General features: G+C 40.8%; 1 protein-coding gene across 2 annotated transcripts in view; it reads left to right on the forward strand.

Annotated features, from left to right (window-relative positions):
- NKD1 (NKD inhibitor of WNT signaling pathway 1) overlaps positions 1–20,063 on the forward strand; it is a 115,587-nt gene that overhangs the window by 53,915 nt on the left and 41,609 nt on the right. For both annotated transcript variants that reach the window (XM_069793640.1, XM_069793638.1), the window contains exon 4: positions 17,150–17,207. In XM_069793640.1, coding sequence (XP_069649741.1) covers positions 17,150–17,207 — 58 coding nt within the window. The remainder of the gene's footprint in view (positions 1–17,149; positions 17,208–20,063) is intronic.

The raw sequence follows: 20,063 nt of genomic DNA on the forward strand, positions 1-20,063 counted from the left end.
GACAGCGTAAAAGGCCTGGCTACTCCAGCGCTCACTGTGGCAAGTATGCTGTGCTGTGACGTGATGTGACCGGGTGGGTTGCTCCAAAGGATGAGGGTTTACACAGAAGCTTGGGTTTGGAGCAACATAATGGCATTGGCTTTATGCATGTTTAATAGAACAGCTTCTTCAAACGTCTCCTAGCCCTCATTTTAGTGATTTTTAAATGAAAGTTTTCCTTTTGAGAAAGGATGTTACTGGTTCTTTTGAGTGCAGCTCTTTGCAGAAATGGTTTTCATCCTCATTTGCTTCCCCCTGCCCTTTTTGTTGTGTGGTTTGTTTCTTTGGGGTCTTTTTTGTTTGTTTGTGGTGAGACATTTTTTTCCTTCACAATTTGATTGATCCTTCTTCTTTCAATTCCGCGTTGGCTGGCTGTGTATGGAACCCCGCCTGGCTTTAGCTGAGACAAAATCGACTGCACACAATTTCCCTCTGACAGCTTGTACAAGAGCAAACATTTCCGAAGAGCTGAAAGTCTAGAAATTCAATCGGCGGAAAACCTACTGTGTGGAACAGCTTTGCTAGTGCTACAGCTCCCTGCTGGGTAGAAAAGCAATCCAGTTACAATAAATCCTTAAGAGTGGAGTCATTTGGGTAAAAGGAAAAACAAAAGCTGGTTTATACAAACTGATTGAAGTCAGACGTTTTGACTTCCCATTGAAAAAGGAGTCAAGGCCCAGGCTTGCTTGGTAATTTAAAGGGGAGATTGGCTCCTTTCATCTTTCTGTAGGGCAGGGTTCTTAATATTTGCTTGTGGAAGAAATACAAAGAGTTTTCAACTTAAGTTAAAATATCTACTTTCATATCAATAACGATGCTATAGCTGACTATAAAACGAGTGGGTCCTGAATGCTTCAGCAAGAGGTGAAGGCACAGTTCTGTTTCTAGCCACTCTGATTTTGTTTTACTGCAGTTACAGAAATGTGAAACTAGGGTAAAATTGGGATCAAAATCAAGGCTTGCATGTCTTGCCAGGACAGCTTGGACAACAGTTTGTGCTATGTTGCTAGTGTGTCATGAGCTTATGAAGCTGTTGATGCAATCTGGGCTGCCCGACAGACTCTTTTGCCTGAAGTTAAGAGTTGTGCCTAGCGAGAGAGAAGAGATCTGTTCTGTTTGTATTAATTTTCTTTCATTCTTTAAATACAAGCAATTAAAAATTAGCAGCATTAAAAAACATTTGGCATTAAAATAACAATGTTAACTGTTGTAATGACTGTGGTGAAATATTTCTCCTAGTTTATATTTAAAAATTTAAATGAAAGTAGCTGAGGGTAATAAAGTCTCCTTGTCATTTTCCTTTATTTTAATAATTATTTGCACCACTCCTCTTTGTGCACCTTTCATACTGGTGCATATTAAGTGGACCAACAGGCTTGAATTGAAAAATTAAGGAAACAATCTTCGTAAGGTCAAATGAGCAAATTAAACTGACTGGAAATGCTGAGGTTTCCTTCCTCCTTTAATGCCTTTCAGGTGTTTGCATAAGGCTAGGTAAAACTTTTCTGGGCTAATGTGGATTTTAAGATGCTGCTGTCCCTTTAATAGCTGCATGGGGTTAGTCAAGCCTGCTGCTCTGCATATAATCTGCATTCGTCTGTCAACCCTCCTCCGTCCCCTCCCAAATATGTCTGGTCCTCATGGAAAATATTAAAGATTGTATAAACATTGTAAAGGATTTCCACTGGCCTTTCTGTTTAAATAAGATGTTATAAATCATAGCAAATGAGTACAAAACCTTACCACAAAGATGAAGTTAAGTTGGTTTTAAAAAGAAAGTAAGGCAGGATGGTAACCTGATAGGACTCTTAAAACTCCAGTTTATGTCACTTGCTAGCTGCAACCACATGAGGAAGACTTTGTGGACCTGTGATGAAACTGAAGTACCCTAAGTTTCGTTTCCAGCTGTCTCCCACCATCTATGGGAAGAGAAAGTGGCTGTTGATCCCAAGTGATGCCACTTTTGTCAGTGTTTTGTGCTAGTCATGGAGTCATGTTTTCTATGCCACCTGTTTAAAGAGGGGCTGTGCCCTTCCAACGGGAGCATGCTGAGGACTCGCTAGCCCTAGTGATGTGCTCAGAACATGGAAACGGTGCTCTTACAGCTTTTGACAACATCCAATATCCTTGGTTTGGTTGGTTTCTCACAGTAGTGGTTTTGGCCTCTCCCATTTTGTGCGAAGTCTGATGCCAAGGCCAGCTTTTGTCAGATACATGCACTGTATCTGAAATCATACATAACATCATGCCTGGAGATGGATCCCTGGCATTCGGGGTTGATCTTAGAGTACCTGTGCACTTGTGAAACCTGGACCAAAAGATCCAGTTTGGTTGCCCAGGACCTGTACACTCATCTTTCTCTGGGCTTGGTTACCGCAAGAAGCGAACAAGAGAGCTGCTCCAGATAGCAATGCTTGGTGGGGTCTTCTCTGCTGCAAGCACCCGCAGGTGGCAAGAAATAAATCCCTGCATACCTTTTGGAGTGCATCCTCCTGGGCCAGGGGAGGGTTTGTGGGTCTTCATAGCACTGGGAGGCACAGGCAGTGGTTTCTGCTAGAGTATACTGCAGAAGAGTAATAGGTAACAGCAATACTTAATGGAAATAGTGGAACAAGGGGAAAAAGGTGTTGAAAGAGGTCCTGCAAGTATTAGCTCCCATAGTGCTTCAGAAATCCAGGCATGGCTTTGTCACTTTAGGATAAATTCCTTTGTTTCAGGCTAAGGAACTGCATATATATTCTGTGAGACTGGATTATGTTTTTCTATCAGTGTTTCTTGAGAGGAAGCTTAATGTTTGGCAAAATTAATCTTTTTTTTCTTAAAGTTTCTGTTCTCTTTGCCATGTAACAAACAAACATACACTCAGACAATCAGAAAACCAAACATTTTCCCTGAAATAGTGAAAACCAGCCATAAAAGTCCTTCCAAGGTCTTTGGATGTCTCTGGGCATCATTCTGCCCAGTTCAGGAGGCAAAACCATACCAATAGCCCAATGTTCAAAGTTTTGCATGTCCAGAAAATCAGAGTTGCATCAAAATGAGGATCTGCTCCATCATGGCAGACTGAAATAATTTTTTTTTCTCCTATCTGTGCATATCAGCAGGTCCTGTTTGAAAAAGATACACACATCTGAAAGATTTCTGTCTAGACCGTTAGTGTTCAGGGGGACACAGTTAGAAATGCACTGATGGTATCTTTGACAGTTGGAAAAAAAAAGTTTAGGAAAAATTTGAAGAATTTTAATTGCTTTTAATTTGTCTGCTTGAGATGGGAAAGGAATTATGAGTTTCCAAGAGCAATCAATACTGCTGGGCCCCTACTGCTGAAACCATTTGAAGGAGACGCATTTGAAAGGTTTTGTGCTCTGGCTTGTCTATAGGTTGGGTTTTTCTTTGACAAATTCCAGCAAAAGTAATTTAGCCTATTGAATGTAAATTTTCAATGTATAGAAACAGCTGAGAGAGTCCAGCAAGGTTACTAGGAAGCTGGATAAACCAGTTCCTCTGTAGTTAATGTTTTGAGTATGGAAAGCAGAACAATGGTATAAAGTCAAGAGTATTGCTATAGGTGCAGATTCCTGTCTCTATTCAGGCAAAGCATCACCAGCTTTAGGAGGAACCTCAGATTGTAGTCCTACCGTTTTTTAATGTAAAGCCTCAGTCGTGGTGCTGCTGCTGTTGTGCTTCATCTTATGCTGGGGAAACTTCAACTCTTGCTGCCAATAGCCACTTTAAGTAATAGTTGCTAAGTTTTGGTTGTTTTTGTCTTTTTTTCCTTCTAATTACCATTTGCTATTTTTTCATCCTAAAAGACAAATTATTTTGCTGTCACAAAATAGTCCCAATAGGGCTCAGCTGAAACAAAAACCAGGCCATCGCCTTTAATTTATATCTAATATTTTGGGATCCTTTTTTTTTTACTCACTCTGTTCTGTTTATGTGAGACAGAAGGAGCATGTAATTAGCCCACGCTGGAATATGCTGTTTGACAGTTGTAAAAAAACATGGGCAAAACACACAGTGTACTCCGAAGGCGGTTCCTGGCCTGAGTGTTGCATGCCGGTAGCTCAGAACCTGCCGTTTGACGGAGACTGAAGTGTTGCTGCAGTGCGGCCACCACAGACACGTGGTGCAGGTGGTTCTGGTAGGGCTCCACAGCCTTTCCACACACTGAATAGTCCTCTTAGTCTGGATGCATTGGGGTGTATTGAGGAAACTTAGAACCCAGATCTTACAGGCACGCTGTTTGTAGAGTTTGGTAAGCTTTTGAATTCATGGAATAGAATTTTAAATCCTCTGATTCTGTGCTTTTAGCAATTAGGACTCAGTAATGTTTTGTACTTCTGTGTTGTCCCCTGTCTCTTCTGCCTTTTTCCATCTCGGTCCCGCTCTGCCACTGTGGAGATCTCCAAGTCCACAGACCAGATTTGAGTTACCTGAGCAGCTCTGCTGTCTGCTTTCCTGCTGAAGTTTCCTGCCAGCCTGAAATGTGGTGGATGACCCTAGTAACACGGTGTTCTGGTTTCAGCTGGGATAGAGTCAATTTTCTTTCTAGTAGCTGGTAGTGTCATGTTTTGGATTTAGTGTGAGAATAATGTTGATAACAGACTGATGTTTTAGTTGTTGCTAAGTAGCACTTATCCCAAGTGAAGGATTTTTTGGTTTCCCATGCTCTGCCAGCAAGCAGGTGCACAAGAAGCTGGGAGGCAGCATGGGCAGGACAGCTGACCCCAGCTAGCCAAAGGGCTATTCCAGACCATAGGACATCATGCTTAGTGTGTAAACTGGGGGGAGTTGGCTGGGAGGGGCAGATTGCTGCTTGGGCATCAGGTCAGCGGGTGGTGAGCAACGGCATTGTGCATCACTTGTCTTTTCTTGGGTTATATTTCTCTCTTTTTTGTTACGTTCCTTTTCATTACAATTATTATTATTATTATTACTATATTTTAGTAGTAGTAGTGGTAGTATATTTTATTTTACTTTTGTTATTAAACCGTTCTTATCTCAACCCATGAGTTTTACTTCTTTTTTTCAATTCTCCTTACTTACAAAGCCGCCACAAGGCTTGAGGATGCCTTCCTTGTTATTCCCTAGAGGAAATGATCCATCCCCAAACAGTGGGGCAGGAGAGATAATAAGGAATCATTTTATGAGGAATCACATTTTATCCTGAACAAATCTGACTGAAAATTTTAGTTCTGGTTTTCCTAAGCTGTTTACTGGTGTGTTTGGGGGATAATTATTCTGGAAAGAAGGTGTGCATGGGAGTAGCAGCAGCTGAAGTGGGGAGACTATTGAGCTGCTACAAGGAAAATTTTTATGCAGATGAAAGTGGATGCAAAGTGCGGTGCTTGGAAATGAGCAGCAGTGAAAAACTAATAATTCCGCATATTGTGCTACAGTACTATGGTTTGTATTTGAACCATTCAGAAAAAGAGACCATGTGTTGTTGCTGCTGCAGAAGTAGGACTGACTGTTTGTTTCTTATCTTCCATCTAAACCCCTGGAAAAAGTCAAGCAGGAGAACACACCTGTTTGTCTAAAACCCTGAAAACTCTTTACATTTTCACCGTTGGATGAGAGATGCCTATGATTGTGTAGTGGGATAGATTCCCTCTGCACACCCCCAGTATTTTCTTTCTCATTGTTACTTGTTTTGTGCGAAATCTGCAGTTCACTGGTAGGAGCTTATACAGACTTTTCTACGATAACTGCAGCAGAGGATTTTTAGGAGTTTGTGTACGAGGGGGGAGAAGCAATTTAACATCATTGTTATATTTTCATTTGTTTTGATTTGATATCCATCCCGACGGAGGGCAGAGCACCACCGAGAGAGGTGCTGCCAGGTGTGGCTTCCTACTGCTTTCTAATTCTGCGATCACAGAATACCCGATTCTGCAGTCCTTGCACAGACAAGTCTCCCACTGATTTCAATGGGAAATTTGCCTGCATCAGGGATAAAAGAGCGGGCCGCAAGTTGTGTACAATGATGCAATCTGATCCTCCTGCTGTGGAAATTGATGTAATCGCATTCTCGCCCTCCCCCCTTTTCTCAACCCTTCTCCCTACCAACCCCCGGTGACTCCTGGGGGGCTTCTCACCGCCGCAAAGGAGGATGCAGCTGTGTGCTGAAGCAGCAGGGGAGGGGAGGAGGCCTGCTAGACAATTTTGTGAAGGGCTACATCCTAGACGGAACGGCTAAGAACATGGACCCGCCTGCCCCGAAAAACGCATCACCGGCTTTTGCTACACGAGCAAATGTTTCTTCTCTATAATGGTGACATCGGTGACGTGTCCTCCCGCGTACATTGTGAGGCTGAAATAAAGGGCTCAGCGAATTGAGCAATCTAATTGCTGCCTGCATTCATTCCGTGCAGAGGGACAGGCTTAGCTTTTTTTAGGGTGCTCTGTATTGTTATTGTTGACAGTCTCTGCTCTTCAGCGGTGCTTTTGTGCCCTGGCACAGTGCAGGTTGCTTGGGAGTATCGAACCTCGAGAATGCTGCGCTTTGTTGCCGGGCGACCTCTCCGATGCTTCCCTCCGCTTTGCCGTTTATGTGGGGCTTGGGTTTATTTTTTTCCTTTGGGAATTCTAGGCTCAGCTGAATTTGTTCTGTGTTTTGCGGAAGAGCGAGCTTGTTAAAGAATTCCCCTATGACTTTGAAGTGAACTATTTATTTTCTCTTAAGGCTTATTCAGTGTAGCCATTTGCCCCCTCTCCTCTGTTTTTTCACCCCGGTGTTTCCTGAGCTACAAGCATTCTTGGAATATATTAGTTGTAATGAGTTATGTGGGCATCAAAAGTTTTCTTTGAAACTATATGGCATCAACATCTGTTAGCTCTTAGAGAACAGAGACGCAGACAAAGGGGCTGACGGGGGGAGGGAGGAAAAAGATATTAAATTCTGGAGTATGAAGTCTCCGTCTCAAAGACTCAGGGGGAGGGGAAGGGGAAATCTGCTAAACTCCGCGGCTTTGATGTGGTCCTCTGGCCCTGTGATTCCTTTTATGGGAATGTGCGTGGCAGACGGTCCCGCACGGACGCCCGCCCTGCCCGCCTCTCCGCCTGCCCGCCCTGCCCGCCCCTCCGCCTGCCCGCCCTGCCTGTCTGCCGCCCTGCCCGCCTCTCCGCCTGCCCGCCCTGCCTGTCTGCCGCCCTGCCCGCCTCTCCGCCTGCCCGCCCTGCCTGTCTGCCGCCCTGCCCGCCTCTCCGCCTGCCCGCCCTGCCTGTCTGCCGCCCTGCCCGCCTCTCCGCCTGCCCGCCCTGCCTGTCTGCCGCCCTGCCCGCCTCTCCGCCTGCCCGCCCTGCCTGTCTGCCGCCCTGCCCGCCCCTCCGCCTGCCCGCCCTGCCTGTCTGCCGCCCTGCCCGCCCCTCCGCCTGCCCGCCTGCCCGCCCTGCCTGCCTCTCCGCCTGCCCTGCCCGCCCAAGCGCTTCCCCCCAGCAGACTGCCCAGCCCGCAGCATGAATCCTGCCGCAGCCCTTGCTGCTACAGTAACATTTTCTGGGAAAATGCCCTGTGCTCAGTTTTCAGCTGTTGAGATGGGGAATCGAAATTCCTAATAGTAGCAGTAACGCTTAAGTAAAAAATAAATGTTTAGAAGTGAACTTTTTATTTGCTTGTAATCCTCCCGACCCTGTGGATCAACGTGCAACAGTTCATCTAAATCAAGTTTTTAAATGGTCTGTGTCTGTGGGGTTTTATTGGCTGTAATTAAAAACCGTGTCTGTTTCTATGTACGCAGCATCAATTGGCATTCAGGCATGATCACTGATGCAGGACTACTTACAGGAATGTGTGGGGACGGATTCTACTTTTATCTTTTTTCTGCAGGGCCTCAGTGCTTGTCCTGTGTGACAGGGAGCAGAGGAGAAGAGTAAAAGAAACCTCTATGTCTGTCTTTGCCTCTTGTTGGCTCTGGTTTTAGCCATAATGCTGGTGGCATTGTGCTTCACTGTGACTTCCTGGCCCGTTAAAACCCTGACCAGTTGTAAAATGATTAGTTGACATACCTGGGCTTTGGGGACAAAGAGGTGGTTTAAAAAGGAATGTGAACCATCTGTTTTGCGAGCACCTCCTGTTGACAGATTTATGAATCAACATTAGCATATGTGTCCAGGGTCACACACCTGTGCTTCCTAACAAGGTAATATTATTTAGCAGGGTATGTTTTCGTCCTGAGGATTCAGGGCTCTTTGCAAAGGTGGGCATCAAGAATTCCGTTTTACAGTTGAAAAATGAAGGCACAGAGAGATTTAAGTGACTTACCCTACACCACACAGTGAGTCTGTGGTGGAGCAGTTATTGAATCCAGGTTTCCTCCAGCTGCATAAATATACGTCATCCATTAGCAGGAAAAGACTTAGAGCTATAAACATAATAGAGGATCATTGATTATCATTCTAGGGGAGCTTTAAGCCCTTGTGCTGTATGAAAACCTGAGCCGTGTAGGAAGACACAGGCTGTTATCACAAGAATGGTTCAGAATGCAGTATGTTAAAGCTGTAATGATCACTGAAATTGGTGGGAAGAGTACCCTTGATTTCAGTGATCACATGTTAAATGAGCAAGTTATTCTGTAGTCAAACTCTGTAGCCGTTTTCTGCAGGCTTGTTTCCCAGCATATGTCTGGGTAAAATCACCTCAGTGCACTTAAGTCTGTTTTTTAAAGAGTTTCTTGGTAACAAAATCTGTCATGAAAGGAAGTTGAACAGAAAATTGGATTTATTATGTAGCTATGCCCATCTGCCTGCTGTGGTGAAGAAGCCCCAAATAAGCAATTTGGAGGAGTTATTGAACTTCTCCAGGCTGGAAGGTAGATGAAGATTTGTCCTCTTTCATTCATGTCCTTATACTTGTTCATCAGTATAATCTATGTTGAAGATAGGATCTTGGGGGATGTGGGACAATTGATTTTGCAATCAGCAAAGAGATTAGAGGACAGCTAGAAGAACAAAGTAAGGTAAATAGCTGAATCTGTAGAGTGAGTTCATTTACCCTTCTGAAGTAGCTTCAAAGTGAATTTAAATATAGCAAAAAGCAGTCATTTCTTGTTACAGTCCTGTTTAATCTCAAAGACTGATGTTCTTTTTTAGTTGAAGATGGTTGGACCCTTCAGTTGGAAAGTAACTGCTGAATCCATTCGTCTATTCATACAGTTAGTTGCTTTCAATTATATCATCTCTTACCTGGCAGAAGTCCTTGAAAAACTGTCTCATCCTATCACCTTAAAAAGTAGAAGCCATAATAGTTCCAGAATTCCAATAATAGTGTTAATGGAAGATGTCACTTTGCAACACCTAGCAAGAGTTTCTAAAGATCCATAAAATCCAGAGTGAAAACATAATAGAAACAGTAATGTTCTGTCTTGAAACTGGAATGATCTAAATAACTGTCCCCTAAATGGATCTTCTGACTATACAGGTCTTAATGTCCATTGGATAATTTTATCTGTTAATGTTTTTTTGCTAGCTACAAGTAATATTAAGCAAGTCCATAGTATTTTAAAGTATTATTGCTGTTTTGGGTTTTTTTGTATACAGGATATGAATAGATGTATATTTACTAGCATGCTTATCTTCCAGAGCACATAGGAGTCTTATGATTCAAGTTAAATGAACAGGTTGGTGGCTTTTGTTGAATGCATGTTGCAGTGACTGACCACTAAAAGAGGATGCTCATTTACCCACTGCAGCAGAGATGAAAAAGGTACTTGCAAAGAGCATGTTTCAGTATTGCCACTATCCAATTTTCATAGGCTGGGGAAAAGAAATATATCAGAAGGATTAAGAAAGGATTTGTGTTTTGTCCTGTTGGAAAGCCTCGTCCAGGTGTTGGATTGGGACAAAAGAGATTCAGCTGTATGTTGTAAGCAACCTGGAGCAAAAAGTACCACATTTCCTTTCTTACCTATTCAGATGTCCATCATTAAGGCTTTTGTGTAAGTGTCCGTCTGCTTTGCACTTTCATTTCCTCAACAGCCTCATATTCATGTTCCTGTGGATGGGATAACCTTAAAAGCATATCATACAGCTGCTCCTTGTAACCATTTGAGGGTCTGTAAACAGGGATATAAAGATATTGGCGATACTTTTTGCCTCATAAGCCTCTAATAATCCATGATCCTTTGGGACTGGAGATTAAAGGTGTTTGGGTTTGGGGGTTTGGGTTTTTTTTTTTTGTTATCCTGTCTTTATCTTCACAGTATTTTACGAGCAGCTGGAATTGATCTACAGTCACCTTCTGTGAGATGAGACTGCAGGGGCTCCAATTCTGTCAAATTGGTGGATATAGATGCAGTGATTTCAAACACTATTACCATATTATTATGGCTGGGAGTTACTACTCCTAGAGCAGAGGCAGCCGAACTGAATGCATTTGTGCACTTCATCATCATAGTTTTTGAGCTGGTATATTAGTGTGAACTTTATGCTAAGGTACCAAAGGATGAATTTCAGTATCTGTTGTGCTACACCCATTGTGTTCTGGTATCTCTGTTAGGAAGACCGTAACTTTGGACATAGAGGTCATCATGGCAGATAAAGGCAGTAAAATCCTAAACCGTAGCAGCTAAACCCATCCAGGATCATCTATCAGAGATCTTAGAGGAGAAATCTGTTTTCTGAACAACGCTACCTGCTGTGATTATATTATGAAGAAATTTTATCTGAGAGAAGCTTCCATGCATGGTGGAGGAAGAAAAACCTGTTTGTAATGGATCGCAGAGCACCAGGTTCTTATTTCAGAGAAAGAAAACATTATAGAAGTTGAGCTTGCTGCTTCTGCTTAACACACTGCATTATTGCAGTTGCAATGTGTATTTTAATGTTGGTCTAAAAGTTAAAGTCACCCTGACTTCTTCTCCAGGTGTGAGCTGCTTTACAGATTCTTTACAGAAAGTTGAATCCTGGTGAGTTATCTTTATTATTAAATTATCTGGAATGGCAAACTCAAAAGGAAAAAGAGAGAGTGAAGCCTCCTGGTTGCAGAAGGAAAGGTAAAATATGCTGCAGGAGAAACAATATTAGGCTTAAACCAAGGCATAAATTTGTATTGCTCTACAGTGTTTTTCTGTATGTTATATGCTTTAATTATTAATTGTATTTGCCTGGTTTCAATTTTCATTATAGTGAGGCTTAGAATATATACTTTATTTGTGTAAGGCCCTAGGTATATAGATTACTTATGAACAGGGAAGGAGAGGAAGCACTTGGCCTAAAGAGGACACTGTAACACAGAAGTGTATGGTTTATTTCAAAAGGCTTACGAGGGAGATCTTCAAGCATTTTTGAAAGAGAATATTAATATGAGGACTTCACTTCCAAATGCAGAGCGTGCCAAATGCATGCCCAAAATGCATTCTTATGTTTTGCCTGTAAGTAGTAATCACACAACATTGTGTGCACAAATGTCCACTTTTATGTATATTTGACTGCATGGGTTTGTATTCATGGAAGCTGCTAACCTACCAAAATGTCATCTCCAAGTATGTCTGACTATAAGCAGTTTGATTTTTGTTTTTTTATTTGTTTAATTTTTTAGTTTCAAGCCTGGCTATAAAGCTGCATTTGTAGAGAGTGATGATCACCTCAGATAACTGAATATCTACTTTCACCTGCATTATACTAAAATAAATGATACCATTTTTTGAGGTGTGAATAGGTTTCCTAGCAGTGAAGACTAGGCTTGAGTTGATTATAGTTACACATGGCTATGTTTCTAGTCCATGGAAAATTTCAGATTCCCAAAGGGGAACTAGGTTCCTCCCATCAATTGTTTTTTGAAAAAGTCTTTTACCTCTTTCTCTTCAAGTCTGGACAAGATTAAAAATAAAGTAAAACAATAATAATGACTGCTTTGGGGGTTGGATGGGTTTTGTGAAGCATCTTCAAGAGACTAGGTTTTCAAAATCTGCTAAGGACTCGCTATATGAAAATCAGACTTATTTTGGAAACTTGTTTCTTGCAAGTGAGACTGAAGCATTCAGAATAGCCACTTAGCAGTTGACAGAGCCCTCAGTCATTTGGGTGAAAGGCCAAAGGGCATCCTCATTCTCTTGAACCTCTAGTTCTTGGAATTTTTTTTGTCTACATCAAGAATGGAAGTTTGTGCATAGGTGACATGGCATTCTTGTTGGCAGCTACTTTAAAACTGTTATAAAATCTACTCCACATGATGTTAGAGTTACCACATATCTTGTCGCTTGCACTCCTGTTGTGAAACACATTTCTTCAACTTTGCTCTTTCCAGAAGTACTGGAACTTTATTGCATCAATATGAGAATAAAGAGAGAAAAAAAATACATGTTTCAGTCAGATGGTTAAAAATAGGGAGGAAAGTTTTCTTGGTTGACAATTGTTATTTTGCATGTGTTTTACTTGGGGAAAGTGGTGCATATGATACCTTTATAAGAACTTCACTAAAACAGGAAATGTGTGCATATTTTCTGCCAAAAATGTGGAAAATTGAGTATCTTAAGGCTAAATCAAAGGTTTTTAATGAGATGCTTCAAGAAGGAGTGGTAAAGCAACTTGTTTCTACTTGAGAAGAGCAACAGCTTTTAGAAAAATGTTAATTAACACAATATTGACTGTGATGTAATACAGGGAGTAGGGGGGTCCAAACTTTAAAACTGTGCTTATTATCATGATAACCTACCTAAATCAAAGGTTATCCTTTGATGTATGTAATACATCTGTGGATGTAGCTGCCTCTACTTACACCAAAAGCAAAACTGTATTTAACACCATGCTAGTTCAAATGTGGGTTGCTAAAATACACACTCATTCTGTAGCTTTGGCTCTTATGTGCTGGGTGTCATGGAGAGCGGCATGAGAAGGTAGAGCCAGGACAGGTAGAAAGAGTCGTACTGATGACCAAGATTAAAGGAATCGGTGGGCATAGAGGCCAGGAGGTAGAGCTAGATGTGAATGCAAATACAACTGTGTAGAGCCTGGAAGGTGAAGACAAGGAGCTTGGCCTCAATGCAGAAGCAGAAAGGGAGCCAGCAAAGGCATAGGAGGAATAAAGCGATGCAGGCAGAACCATGGGTGAGGATCTGGATGGCAGCATTTTCAGATAGCAGGTGAAAATGAAGTCAATAGCTAGAAGCCCCAGAGTCAGTGCCCAGTCTTTAGACTCCAGAGTCTTGTATCAGTAAGAAAACCGCACAGGGTGGTTAGGGCTAACATTGGGGTTAAAACAAAAAATAATTCCCAGCAAGTTAGAATTCATTGGAGTCTGATTGCACAGCAAAGGTGGGAAGTGAGTGACGGTTGCCTGACTTGTAACCAGCTGGATAGAAGCCCTGGGGTGTGGGAGCTTTTAAAGATTGTTTTTCTTCCATGTGTATGTATATAGTCAGCAGCATTTCTGAGGGAGTTGCACTAATTAACTCTTCTCTCCGCCCCCACCCTCTTAAATCTAAGCTGAGTACAGTGGCACCTATCAGAATGGGATATATGGGACACAAGGTCCTTTCTACCCAGGCCAGGCAGCCAGCTGTTAAGAGTTTTGAAGCAGATGTTTGAGCCTGAATCTTAGTCATTCTGTGTGATTTGTGTTGGTAGCTAACGGAGGCCAACTTATTTATCTGGGAAACTCCCGGTGAGGTAGAGGCACTTACTCTAGATGGGTTTCTGTTTATCAACCTATAGAAGTGGCATGCTGGAATAATCTTTCTACGTAAATGTTTCTTTTCTTTATTCTTTCAAGCACTCCCTGACCTCATTTATATAGTATTTCACAGGGTACATCTGGTTTTGGTTGTTTCATGACTCAGTGTTCCAGTTTGAAAACGCAGCGTTGTGATTTAAAACATCGTGTCAGGACAGTGATATACAACTACCCATGACCTAAATGTTGTTGCTTTTACTCTCTCAGGCACCGCTCCTGCTGCGGGCCGGGCTCTTGCAGCTGCGCAGGGAGGCCCACACTGCAGAGCCTGGCCAAACAGCAGAGCCGCTCTTGGTTTTTTCATCCCCTCGAGCCTCTTTCCTTTGTGCTCCAACACGCTTCTCCCCAGTGTCAAATAGTCCTACCTGGCTATAGCGTTTGCTTCCCACTAGAATTTCTTGAGCTGCAAGTTATGTTTTATACATTTACCCTTTTCTTTCGCTCTAGTCCATTTTCTGAATTTGAGTCGCTGGGGGTAGATGTGCTATTTTATTCACATTAAGGCAATTTGAACAGGTTCCTGGGAGAATACTCCATTATACAGTACGAGCTGCGGTCAGAATTGTTTTCTCTGGTGCTTGCTCAGCTTTTGTACTTTTCTGTTGAGTGTGAGTTTACATACACTGTCCAGAATCCTTTTCTCAAGCAGGTGCATTTTGGTATTTATCCAGGTTGTGACATATGTTTCAGTGGTGCTAAATATATTCAGGTAACTCTCTTGCAGTTTTTTTGACAGAAGAGTTAATGATAATAAGATGAATGATATAGTTTTTTCTTTTTCCCTTCATTTTCTTCCTGTAAAATATTAGAGTTGCCCACGCCTTTCACAGATATATATCTGTCTATCAAAGATAATACGCAGAAGAACACATTTGAATGGGAGGTGAGGAATTCTGCTTAAATGTGTCATTAAAATGTTCAAACGATACTCTTATCAGTTTCAGGATGGATTGTCAATTTATGTGCTATTTAACAGTTATATTATGGTTCAACATCATAAAACCACTTTTCTACAATTTGGTAATTTATAATAATTTGGTTTAAGGCAGAAACACTTACTGGAAATTTGCTTGCATTAAGTTACTACTTTAACTTAAATAACTAGGAGCTAGAGAAGGAGTGAAACTAGACTAGAGTATAAAACATATTTACTTAAGACCCATGTAATGATTAAAAGTGAGAAAATAAGAAGTTAGCTTCATGAGTATTAATGCTTCACTGTGCTGTTTTACACTTCTGTCTTCCACTCTTTTTGATTGAGTTACTTGATGGTGCATTTTACATCAACAAATGTATGCTCATTTTTAAGTGATGTCGTTTGAAAAATCATAAAAATTAATGGCTTCTGGGTTTTGTAGAGGATGAGATTGATGACATTGTTTTAACAGGCAACATTTGATATCCAGATGCACTGCTTGCTTTGCTAAAATTTTAAGAGATGAAGGCTAACAGCTAGATAGTATTCTCCTCAGAGGTACATCACAAGTAAGATCATACCTACTCATTGCATATTTGCTGATCAGGTAACAGAAAATATTTTTTTTTCCAAGAGAGCAGGAGGAATTCTGAGTTTAGTAAAAAAAAAAAAAAACAAAGCAGTTATTAAATATTTAGCATTGTGGGAGAGAGCAGAGATGCCATATATGCCTATGTAATCACATCTATGTATCTCTTTATCTACGAGAGCAGTCAGAGATGTGCTCTCAGAACTTCATGGAAAATGATGACATGGGGCAATTTGATCAAACAAAAGTATACCAACTTTTACAAGGCCCTGGAAAGACCATCTTCTTGCAGAAATATAAGTTATGCCAACGTTTAACGGCTTCTTTTTGATCACTGTCCATTTCTTCCATAATTTTTAAGGTAATGACTGATATTAATCAGCACACGCTCAAAAAAAGAGACATTTTTTACTGGAACAAAACCTCAAGGAAACAAAATAGGTTTTGTGATTTGCTTCTTGGAAAGCTAAATCCAGAATGACAGCTTTTATAGCAACATTGTGCTGTGCATAATCCTAGTATTCCGGGCCAGGTCACCAGCGTTTCTCAGAGCCATTTGGCCTGTGAGTTCTAACTTTATTTCAGGGTATCTGCTCATGAACAGAACGATATTTTCAGGGTCTCTGAGCTAGCTATCCAGTAGTGTTTGTGAAATCTAATTTTTAAAATGCTGTTGCAGAAATTGATACTGAAGAATTCCTAAGATATGCTTTTGTGGCTTAGTTACTTTCTGATAACTAATCTCAAAGAATAACATTTGGGCATGAGGAAGGCAGAAAAGAACCTCTGTCAGCTTTTTCAAGAAAAAGAGGTGAACTGCTTGTATCATGATAAAATTGCTTAACAATAAAGCTAATGAATACAACCAGACATTAATTTTCACGTGTTATTCCCTTATTCTTATCTTGTGCAAAAAGCTCTGTACTGTCAACTTCCAGTTCACAGGTTAATGCTGAGAATGCTGGCTCTGTGTTCCTGGTATGTTTTTGCAGGTGAAGTTAAAATGGCAATGAGTGCAGGACGCCAGCTTTTTAGGACCATATCCTTCTTTATTACCGTAACTATTTATCAGTGGCAGAGAATGTTTGTGGAGAATTTAGGGAGCCAGCCTATAAAGTAACGTCAGTGACATTATGGTGATGCTAGAGCCTTTGGAATGAATGGGAGAAAGCAAAACATGAGGATAGCTGTCATTGCTTATGGTTTAGCTGGGATAGGGGGATGGAGCTGGAAGGGTCTGCTAATAAGAGAGTGAGAATGCTCTTCAGGGTCTTTGTAAGTGGGATTAGCTCTAAATCCCACTGATGCCCTTTATTACTACTTCAACACCATTAGAGAAATGTTTTTGGGGTCTGAGATAAGATCATCTGCATATCTATAGCATCTGCTTCTGTATTGCTCTAGACGTACTGGGGCTGACAAAATTTTATTAATTTCAGGACTGAAGGATCAGGCAGCTCTTCAGAGTCTGTGTCTGCTTTTCTTGAGTGACTTCTGGCATATGAAAGTTTTCTGTTTGTTGGTGGAACCAAGTGATAATATTCCTCTGTGGGTAGTGAAGGGCTTATTTCTCCTTTATCATTTCCATTTGGAGGTTTTTTTCATCTTGCTTGATTGACAAGATGTTGAAATGCTAAATATTAATCTACTTTGTAAAAGGATTTGAATATGAACACTTCTTCTTCCTTTCCCCTGTACAATCTATTCATCTCCATCAAACTTTTGTCCTAAAGTATGTCCAGAGCATTGTCAAATAGTACCAAATGCATTGACTACCACTAATAAAGTGATTGACTTCTTTCATGGAAAACAAATTCTGTACTCTTGTTACTGTTTTAAATTAATCCTGCTGATAATAAATACATATTCTTAAGACGTCAACACTTTGTATATAGTATATTTGTCATTCTTTTTTTTTTTTTTTTTTAAACAGGATTTATCTGGGGAAGGCTACAGAGACACTATTGGTGATGAACACTTTCATCTAGAAGGTATTTAAAGAACAAAATTTCTTGGTTAATATTAAGGAGTATTGGAGTAAGTCAGTGAACAAGTCAGTGTGAGAATGTATATATGAGAGTGCAGTTCTTGATATACAGATGTGTCATTTGCCTGGCAAAGCTGTTAAGATGGGAATAGGGTATTATTTCTGTATCTTCTACCACTGTCCTCCCAGTATCAAAAAAGTCACCCAGTTGTATCATAAGGACCAAGTGTTTTAATTCAAGGTCTCACAATTTTTTTCCAGGTTTCTCTTGGTATTGGTAGCAGTAGTGAATATCACTGTCCCCAGCAAAGGTGGTAAATGCGATCACTGAAAATGTTAGTGCTGGGTTTTGTGATACACTGCACACCCTTCTGTGTTACCAAACCAGATTTAGAAACTCCTGCATTAATTTCTAATAAAGACCAGAGACGCTTAGTCAATACATGTCTCTTGAATATTAATGGAATCATTATTCCCCTTCAGATAACTTCTTCCTTGCAAGGCTCACTTCATCTCTTCTTCTGATCAGGCCTCTCCTTGCATTGGAGATGGAATCGTTGTGGTAGGAAGGGCCTTTGGGGACCTTGAGTACAGACACTGTGTGCCAGAGAACACATCCAAGGTACCTTGAACTTCCGTTGGGCAAGTGGGGGTTGATGAACGGAAGAGATTAATTTAAGGACATTGTTGACCATTCTTTAATTAAAAAAAAAAAAAAAAAAGAAATGAGACTTCAGAAGCTCTCTGGGAAACTCCCTACTTTAACAAGTGGTTGCATGGGCTGTGTGCTAGATTTATATTATAGGCTAGTGGAAACAATATGCCCAACTTATTTAGAGCAATGAACCATGTCAAGCTTAACTTGGCAATTTCTGTCCTTTTATAATCCAGTCATTTTTTCTGGTGGTAAAGACTTCTGTCTAAACAGAACTTGAAAGATTCTCTATGTTAGAATGTCTGTCTTCCAGTTCCTTACCTGTGAAATGTGTTAATACTGTGTTTCTTGGATCCCATGTTTCTATCATGTCTGTAGTTTACAAAGAATGTTCCCTCATATGTGCCTGTGACATAGGAGCTCAATTTCAGCTGGCGCTTGTAGGCTACTTTTAAACACAAAAGCAAGATATACTTGCCATGATGGAGTTGGTGTTTGTTAAAAATGTTTCAGTATTTAACTTCACCACAGTTTTCCTTTCTGCTCATAGTAGGGCACAATTCCTATAATGGGTGGCATTTTAATTTTCAGAATTATAGGAGAATCTACTTAACATGGGATAATAAATGTCAGTGAGGTGAATAATTTCATTTTTCTGTGTCTCATTCTGCCTTCCCTTGCCTCTAATTATTTCTTACTTTGTTGTGTCGAATTGTCTTGCATAGCAAACACAATATCCAATATATAATATTTCCAAACTAGTCAGCAGCAGGATTGTTTTTATTAGAGTGTGAAACCTTTTAGGCTACTGTACTTTCAGTCTTTCAGCATTTTTACATTATTACTTCTGATGCATCTCATTTCTTATGAAGTAGCTGAGCAGTGCAGACAGGATAGAGATACCAGCAGGTGGTCCTTTCTCTGTGTGCTCCCACTGGGGAAGAGCTGTTCTGTGGTATGTTTCCAGTTGGGGGACAGGTAACTGTTCCCACTCAGTGCTCAGGCAAATGCATGCAGATTGCTGAGGCTTGGTCCTCATCCCTTCTGCTCTCAGATCTCCAGACTATGCTTTCCCTGCTGGGGACAGTGTTAGCCACTTCCCTCTTGAATGGGATATTGAAAATCTTCTTGTAATCGACAGATGATAATAGAAGCATTGTGTTAAAGCAGGATGCTTTCACCCTTTTTGTATAACTTCGTACTTTTTACTGGCATAATATTTTTGGATGATTGTGATAGTACTAGGATAAAATTGTGATATTAGCATAAAGTGAAGCTGAAACATGATTTGAGACCTTTGTTAGGGCACAGCTTGAGTTCTGTGTGGCTTAGGTACAAGATGACCACTGTCATAGCTCTTTTCTGCATAGAAATGTTTTGTGTGAAAAGGTAATCAATATTCTGGAAAGTATATTAATCTTTCCATCTGAAATAGTTCTGCCTTTATTTTGCTATCTCATAATCTTTACATGTGTACTGGTGTAACACATATATGTTGCATGATTATACATTTATGTGTCATAAGATAACATAAACATCACTGATAGCTGGTTTCAGAGGCAGGGAGCTGTAACACACTGAAACATGGTTGGTTGGGCTAAGCTCACAAAGGACATGAATGGCAAAACAAAGACTTGAACCCAGCTCTGCCAAGTACCAGGCAAGTGTCTAATCAGTGAACTATATTCTGTCTTCATAAATACATGGTAGGTATGGAAAAAATAAAAAAAGAAACATTTCTGAGATTTGCAAAAAAGCACAGCAGGTGCCACAGTTGTTCTGGGCTAAGGGAAAGTTATAGCCTTCACACTCAGACACTTTATTGGAGAATAAATCTGAGTTCTTTAGAAGACTCTTGCTGAAAAGACAAAGTGGCAATAAGAGAAATAATTGAATTCCTTATTTTGTTTTACATAGCCAAGTTCATTACCTTTTTTTTTCTCCCTCTCTTTTTTTCCCCCTCTTAGCTGTCTGAGCAGTACAGATAAAAAGAACTCTCTTTGCTGGATTTAACTTCTGTGTTGTTATGTAAAGCTTGATCAAATCCTTTCGTCTTAACAGACTTAACTGGCCAACAGCAAAAGGCTCAGGATTCTGGGATTAAGATTGTATTCGGTAAGAGGACTGGTGCATTAGTGCTTTCTTTTGAACTATAGAAAGAACAAAGTAAACATCAAAAGCATTAAGCCATGAGAGCGGATTGTT

Source organism: Haliaeetus albicilla, chromosome 10 (genome assembly GCF_947461875.1).
Source record: "Haliaeetus albicilla chromosome 10, bHalAlb1.1, whole genome shotgun sequence".
NCBI lineage: Eukaryota > Metazoa > Chordata > Aves > Accipitriformes > Accipitridae > Haliaeetus > Haliaeetus albicilla.